Source organism: Triturus cristatus, chromosome 7 (assembly GCF_964204655.1).
Source record: "Triturus cristatus chromosome 7, aTriCri1.1, whole genome shotgun sequence".
NCBI classification, from domain to species: Eukaryota; Metazoa; Chordata; class Amphibia; order Caudata; family Salamandridae; genus Triturus; species Triturus cristatus.
Window position 1 is genome coordinate 1336013057 of NC_140590.1, and position 8690 is coordinate 1336021746.

An 8690-nucleotide genomic window follows, 5' to 3' on the forward strand; every position below is an offset into this window, starting at 1 on the left:
AGCCCCACACAGCTGGATTGCTGAGCGAGGTTCAAGACCACTCCCCCTTTTTACACCACTCTGTATACACCCCTCTTGGTGCATTGTTGCTCAGGGGATGAAGTCCACTTTAGTCCTGAGGTTCTCATGACACAAGAGTGCCTCATCACCCCACCAGCAGCGCAAAGAAAAGCAGTGTTTGCTCCTGCCCTGCCATAGCAAACTGCAATGTCCCAAGAGTGGGGTGGTGGTGGTCCCCAGGGCCATGGAGGGTTCCAAGAGGGGGACCGCATGGCCCCCCTGCAACAGGTTTAAAGCCCCAGGGAGGTGGTGGTACCCGGGACCAGGGTTCCCTATGGACCCCCGTATTTAATTTACTCAATGCCCCGGGGAGGCACCCCCTACCCCCACACTTCTTTTTAATATATTGCAGCCCCGTGGAGGGGGTGTTCCCTGGGGCTTGGGGGTGCCCACAAGGCCCCCCGTACATATTAAACCAATGCCCCGGGAGGTGGCAGTCGCCGGAGCAGGGTGGGGGGCAGGAGCCCCCCACGCATTTTTTAAAATAAGCCCAGGGGAGGGTGGTGGTCGCCAGGGCTGCAGGAGGGCTATGTGCCCCCTGCTCATTATTAATTAAGCCCCAGGGAGGTGGCAGTTCCCGGGGCTGCGGTGACCCCTGTGGGCCCCCACATAATAATTTAATATTGCCTCTGGGACCTGGCCCACCAAGGGCTTAAATGAAACGAAGCACGGGAGACCGCACTTTATTTTTAAAACAAAATTTCAGTGGTAATCGCGCTCCCCTAGCCAAACCCGACGAAAATATTTTTTAAATATGCATTTTGTGGCTCTAGGGGTCCATTTGAGACCCCTGACCAGGCCTAGGGAATCAGGGTGTTTTTACCCTACCCTTGTTTTTTATTGTTTTTCTCACCTTTTTGCTTGTGACTCGGTACCACCGAGTCACAAGATGGCTGCCAACACTTTCTGGTTTGAAGTGTTGGCAGCCAATCAGAAACAAGCTCGAGTTCGACAGGATTCAGCCAATCAGATCTCACAATTGTCAAATATCGATATTTGTAAATCTTTAAATTTCTCAAAAATTACAGAACGGATTTACACTATTTAAACAAAAGAGTGCTTTCTGGACCAAAAGCTAACTTTTTCCTATATTTGGTGTAATTCTGTTCAGCAGTTCGGGCTGTAGCTGGTCTAAAGTTTTCTATGGAAATTAACATGGAGTAAACATGTTTTGGAACCCCCCTTTTTTCTTGGCCCCCGCTTGACAAATCACCCGAAACTTTCAAGGCAGGAGCTGACCAGAGCGCCCCATTAGTTTTGAAGATTTCGCAAAGATTCATCAACCGGTGCCAAAGATATTGACAAAATAAAAAAAGTCTTTTTGAATAGAAACAAGGTTCTAACTATAACTACCTACTGGCGACTGCCAGTAGGTAATATATATTTATATATATAAATAGTTTCATTTTTCACACCATCTCAGAGAAAGTTTACTGTCTGAGAAATTGTGAAGCAAGCACTAATTTACCTGGGTGCATTACGCTCACTTGTCTCGGATACAGGCAAGACAGACACTGTCACAAATAAGTGGGTCTCCCTTCTCCTTGTGTTTATTGCATAGTAAAATATGGAAACCGAGGGTATACCCTTACCATATACTTCTCACTCCTGTTCGGTGTATATATATATTACGCTTGAAACATGTCGACCTCCAGCTACCTTAGATAATCACTTCTAGTAGGTAGCACCACATAGTTTAACATAGGGAGTACGACTCAACCATTAAAATATTTCTGTAGAGTATACCCTGTCCTAATTTTATCCCACTCTTTCACATATTTACTTAAAATAGACTAATCTACTATTTTACCCACACACCCACACTTCACCATTTGGCTTATGAAGATCTCGGGTAAAGAGCCGCCATTGAGGGTGCCTGTCGGGCATTGCAGTAATAGCCCGATGTGGAGCAAAAGCCCAATGATGAAGCATGACACCTATCTAGGTATGCAAGGGCATTTGTTCCTGCAGAGCAATGCTGACTCTGTGGCACTTAACTGACCGAAGCAGACAAATCTGTACTCACTAGGAAGTGCATACCTTGGTGATCATGATTACCTAATTAGTGCGTGTGTGCTGGACCTTATGCACTCCGAGTCCCTCTCTCTTGATATATGTAATATCTTATATGCAAGTTACATGGCAGATATACACAATTTCCACATTGTGCTATTTTATGAAAAGCATATTCTTCTGCTCACAAGTTTCTTCATGGCTACTTTCACCTCTGCGTTACGCAAAGTATAGATGATAGGGTTAAGCATTGGTGTTATAACAGCATAGAAAACTGAAACTATCTTATCAAATGAAAATGTGGTAGCGGGCCTCAGGTAAATGAAGACACAAGGTCCAAAAAATATAGTAACAACAGTAAGGTGGGCACCACATGTAGAAAGGGCCTTACGCTTCCCTTCAGTTGAACGTCCTCTTACAGTGTGCAGGATCAATGTGTAAGAAATGATCAGTATGAGAAAACACACCAGTGAGATCAGTCCGCTGTTGGATATAATCAAGGCTCCAATAATGAAAGTGTCTGTGCACGCCAAGGTAAGCAAGGGATGGATATCGCAAAAGAAATGGTCAACTTCATTTGGTCCACAAAATGGCAAGGTCATCATTGAAAGAACCTGTGCTGTGGAGTGCACTGCTCCACCCACCCAGCAAGCAAATACCAGTAAGCTGCAAATTCGCCTGTTCATGATGGTGGTGTAACGCAAAGGATTGCATATTGCCACATATCGATCAAAAGCCATGACAGTAAGGATGAAAATCTCCACACAGCCAAAGAAGTGGAAGAAGAATATTTGACACATACATCCATTGTAAGTGATGCTTTTTGCCTCAGATAAAAAGTTCACAAGCATCTTAGGGGCAGAGACCGATGGGTAGCACAAGTCAACAAAAGACAGGTTACCGAGGAAATGGTACATGGGTGAGTGAAGAGATGAGTCTCCTTTTACTGTCACAATGATAAGTAGATTTCCAAGCAACGTTAGAATGTAGAATATCAGAAAAACAAAGAAAAGCAAGATCTCCAGGTTTTTGTTTTTAGAGAAACCTAAAAGCAGAAAGTCTTCTACAGCAGTTTCATTCACCATGGTGCTTGGATTTTGATTCAAATTTGGAAGTTCTGCAGCGAAATAAGAATGCAATGTTAATAAGAGTATGGCATAACAAATTACATTTATTGAACAAAAGCACAAGAATAATTCTAGCATACAGCCACACAAAACATTGACAGTAAGAATTACAGCTTTTCTACTTATTCATTAATATTAGGGTCCCTGAATGTACTGCATAATGGCATTTGTCATTGCTTGTCAATCCATGCTTGCCATTTGAAACTCTATGGTTCATAAATAGCACACAAATCATGGATACACTATCTTTATCCAAATAAATCACAGAGGTGTGATGTTTCATATTCCCATTCTTTCCCCCATGGTGGCTTGCACGTATATGCATTCTGTTTCCATATCCATGGGGTATAGCTTTGTGAGCAAGAGAGCATTCTTTTTAAGAAACAGCCCATTGACCAGGAGCCCCCTCAAGTCCCATGCCGAGCATAAACTAGGAAATGGTATCTCTATCAGGCTTCTATACCAATTCATAATTCTGATATGTAACCAAAGGGCCTGGAATGGCAATGATCAGGAACCCAGGCCAGACTCAGGTATATAAAATAGGCATATGACTGGACCATGTGGTCTCTTGCGAATGGCCTTAATCCATTCCAACCATGTATTTTCTGAAGGTGACTATAGTAGGGTGACAATGCATGCATGCAACTGTTCATTTATGTTTAGTTCAATTTGTGTAGTGCCAGAAGGGCATCAGAAAAGGCTTTTTCACAGATGTGTACATGATGCAGAATAGTACATAGAATACAAAAAAATCAACTGATTTCATCCCTCATTTGATCGTGGAAGGACATATTACTCATTTCTTCAAATAAGGCATTGTCTGAGTGTAACCTACACATATAAAGCAAATTCAAGAGTCACCAAAAGACCACACTTGTAACTCTTTTTCCTTACCTGCACTCTAGATACTTGTAATATAGCCATTGGTGTAGTGGCCTGTCTCAATATGTTTCTAGAGTTTTGGAGAAGTTGAAAGTATGATTCCATCCTTTTGTCAATTTTTACAGCACCGCATGGCAAATCAAATGCCTCAAAACAGTGATTCTAAACGGAGTCAGCAAAGGACTGCAATTTAGAGGTACCATGTGCACACATGAGCTATTTTATAAGAATATCTAGGACAATGAGGATAAAAAATGTAATGTTTTTTCACTGCCATGTGAACATTTTTCAATTCTATTAAGGACCAAGAGGCGGGGATTATACTTTTCAATCTTTACTGAAAAATGTCCAATAGCTAGTAAAAACAGTTAAAGACAACAATCTACCCTTCTCATGAAACCATTCAACCAACCAAGACCAACATGGCAGAAAGCCGCTGGAGACACCATCATCTCTCCTCTTCCTTTGCAAAATCACGCAACAATGAAGGAAAGAAACCTAGTAGTTAAATAGGATCACAAATACAACAAAGAAGAAAGTCTGAGCACTTCAAACAGTGCCAAACTACTACAGAGGTCTGGAACCTCCCTTAACATGAAAATATTTCTCAGAAGGGTCTGCATTCAGAATCGTTGCACCACCAATAAAACAACATCTCCAGGCCATATGAATGGGGTCCTCATCATCACTTGAACAATGTTCATGAACAAACCATATTTTACAGGAAAATACTACTCATTCTTCTAGTTGTTTCTTAAAGCAGAAGAGAGGTGCAGTAGCCACTACTCCGTAAAAACTAACATAAACATCTGGGAGGGAAAAGGATAATAAATCCTCAGCTCAGTCCTGGTAGTATGGCAAAGAGCAGTCAGGCTTTACTAGAGGAACATGTTTGAAGCATTGCACCACCATGGACGATAAGTAATTACCACGACTTGAGGTGAAATCCAACACCCTTGCAGGGTAAAGATGATGCAGGTCCCAGCACCAAACCATAACAGTCAGTTCAATTTTCTTGGCCTGTGAAGCGCGGTGCAATGTTGTCCTGGCTGTCCCTTGTGCTGAACGGGAGCTGTGGGAGAGCTGCTTTTACCGCAGAAATGGTGCTGGGGGAAACAGATGCAAAAATACAACAACTGGGCTACTGATGATGTCAGATGGACATCAGTTGGAGTTCCCTGTAGGTGTAGCGTTGAATGCCAGACTAGTGACCAACATGCTTTGGCATTTGTAAGTGGGGCAGAAAGCAAATTTGATGTCTGGCGGTCCCAGGGAATGCAGTAGATGCTTGTAACTTTGTGGAAAGCAGGACTACAGTTCCCACAATGCACTAGACCATCTGGGTTTGGGCGATCCCTTGGAGAGCCTGGTGGCCAGCGATTCTTTGATCCGGGGCATTGTTTTACCTGCAGTTTGCAGGGTACTAGTGCCACTAGACTAGGGGAGTCTGAGGGTGCTTCAGGCTTCCTCCCGGGCCCCTCTGTCAGGAGGAACCAAGAGATATTCTAGAACAAGTTTCAATCAGGTAGTTGCCTGCGGTGCAGGGTATTCCTCTTTTGCTTGGTGCAAGTTATGTTGTCGCTGACACGTGACTCTTCTTCTGTCCTCTTGGATGCAGGTTATTCAGAACTGAGGTTATCGTGCCAAGGGTGTCCCATAAATCCTAGATTTAGGGGAGTTAGGGGCGTGGGAGCCAGTAGCCAATGGAATGCTAGTCCCTGCAGCTAATGCGCCCTTGAGGTGACCACATCCCGGGGGTGTAGGTCACCTTTCCTATCCTGAGCCCCCTATTCTGCCACTCCTAAAGCTGGCAGAAATCTAATTTTAGTGTACAAACCAAGGTGCTTCCCCTTGAGGTGTGGCTAGACATTTAGGGGTGTACACCTCCTTGCCTAACGAATTTCCCATCTGTTGGGTGCAAATGTGCCTGTGGCAGGGCTGTTACCTCCTCTGGGAATCAGCCTGGATGCATTTCATAGGCAGTGCAGCATTTGAAGCTCACCATCTTGATGTGCCACTTCACTAGCCTGCTTGGGATGAGGGAAGTGGGACCGCCTTCTTGCCCTAGCCTTTGTTCCTGACTCCTGGGAGTGATCACACTGCCTGGTAGGGAGTCAGATTCCTGTCTGGACTGCTCCAAATGTGAGAAACACGGGCTTGCCAGCCAGAGAACAGAGAAGCTGGGCAACCAAGTGGGCAACCTCTAAGGTAGCCAACTGGGTGCATGCCAGAGATTTGAGATTTGTGTCAAGGGTGATAAGGCACGGAGTTTGATACCAAACATGACATATTTATACAGTGCCATAAGGAAGCTGCCAACCTCAGGTTTGCCCTGGTTCCAGTCCATGTTATCCTATGGACTGTCCATCACTTATAGTGTCCTTTAAGTGGAAAGGGCACTATATGGTCATATAAGCTTGTACTTACATTTCCACACCTTTGATTTAAGACACCCTGCCTCCTGTGCTTTAGGAGGCATTCCTTAGGGGTAATGGCATATACTAGAGATAGTGCAATGACTTTTCCACATCTGGTGAGGGCAAAGTTGAGTTCGATCAGTTTGCACTTCTCCTGCAGGCCTGCTGTCAGAAGTTCACTTGGGTCACTCAGAGTGGTGGAGACTGTGCTGCATGCCCTGGTGACCCCTTCACCACCCATGCCCTGGGTACTACTGGTACCAAATACTAGGGACGTATGGGGGTAACGTCATTGTCAATTGGGATTGCCAATTTGCACATACCAGTTTTTGGAAGAGAGCACTGGCACTGGGGCCTGTGCAGCAGGCTCCAGTGTACTAACAGAGTCATAACCATTGGAGCAAAAGGTGGGGGATGACCATCCAAAAACGGCACTTTCCTACACCTCCCTTACAGGGATTTACATATTCTGCATCCATTTTTATTAAAGGTGTAAATACCGGAGACGCTCAATCGTCCATGGCCCCCTACTGCCCTCCCTTATCAGAGCTACCCTCTTTAGCCATGGTGTCCACCCCTCTATACTTTTCTCCTTCTACCCATGTATTGTGGTGTTGTGTACCACTGTTAGTGCTCTGTGTCTTCGCCCCGAGTGCGATACATCCCCTTCCATGTCCTGAAATGCTGCCAGCGTCTCTGCCCAAATCTCCAGATCTTCCTGCATTAATTCGTCCCTTTTACTGCATCTTATATTCATCTCTTTCGCTAGCGCCCCTTCTACATTGTCCCTGTGCCATAACATTGTTGAATGGGCTCTGTCACCCGAATGTGCACAAAACCTACTTACATTAATTCCAGCCTCAGCAATAACCCACTTGACTCACCTCACCAAAGTAGATGACATGAGGGTTTGAAAAGGTTTTTGCAAAGCAATCAAAAGTGGTCCTGTCGAAGGCACTCTAAGCTCTCTCGTACAATCCTCATGTGCCTTCAAACATTGTATGAGACACAGTTTGGGCTTATTCAGGAAACACGGATAAGATACACTTTTTGAAAGGCCTTTGTATGTCTGGAAATTAGAAATTATCCCCTTTCAGGAGAATAAACTCTACCTGTTAAATCTAGTGTTCCCACATCTAATACCCTCCTGCATGAAATCAAGCACACATGCATTCTCAGCTTCACATACAGCTGCTTCAGAGAAAGATCAAAATTATCAGGCCAATTCTGTCAGATGTTTATAACCACATTCCATAAACAGGAATACCATGGTTTGGTGGGTTAGACAAACAAATACCTTCCGTGCCCTCAATGTGAGAATGACCAGCGGAGATGGCCGATCAAAAGTTGTTAACTGACCTATTGCTAAATTCTCAGAAGCCAATGATGACAACAAAGTCAACACAAACTACATCTCTGCTCCCATTGGCTCCACTTGGTGTTCATCCCACCAACGTTCCAATATTGTCGAGGCTGAAGTATAGTGTTTAAGGTTACTGACACAGATTGAGTAGTTAGTTAGTTCTGAAAAGCCAGGCATTTGCCAATGACTCCTGAATGTCTCCAACCCATGAGATCAAGACTCCCTGCTAACACCAGTGGATGACAGGACAGCACTGGGTCTGAAAACATTTCTGGAAACAAAAGAATGTGTACCAGAGGGTCACACAAAAACTCTTGAAGAGTCAGAAACCAAGGCTGTGCCTTCCACAAAGGAGCATCCAGTATCAAATCTGCTTTCTATCTGCCCAATTGAGCCTTAACTCTCAGAATCATCATGAAGGGAAGGAAGATGTACTGTACAGCTCCACTCCAAACCTGAAGGAAAGAATCTGTCACCAGGGCTCCCGAATCTGGCCGCCAACTGAACATTTTCTCCAGTTGATTGTTGAGATAAAATGCAAAGAGATTGATCTTGCATTGACCTCAAAGACAAAGGTACTGAAATACAAGTAGATGCAACTTCCAGTTGCTGACATCTTACAAATATCTGCAGTTCTAATCTGCTCTGACATTGTTATGTCCTGAGAGATACTGCTCAACCATCATTGAGATCCTGTGTTGAAGGGAATAGTGCCAAAATCTATGGCAAACTCCACTAGCCTCTGTGACCTTGTCCCTTCCAACTTGTTGATGTAAAAACCATAAACACTTGGTCCATCAGAAGAAGAATGCAAGAACTTGCCTT

General features: G+C 44.3%; 1 protein-coding gene across 1 annotated transcript; it reads right to left on the reverse strand.

The window, feature by feature from the left end:
* Positions 1–2234: 2234 nt before the first annotated feature.
* LOC146811989 (olfactory receptor 4E2-like) lies at positions 2235–6892 on the reverse strand. Its single transcript, XM_085614547.1, has 2 exons — positions 6885–6892; positions 2235–3162 (listed from the first exon to the last, which is right to left on the reverse strand). The coding sequence occupies exons 1-2, from the start codon at positions 6890–6892 to the stop codon at positions 2235–2237; spliced, it is 936 nt and encodes a 311-aa protein (XP_085470673.1).
* Positions 6893–8690: the final 1798 nt, after the last annotated feature.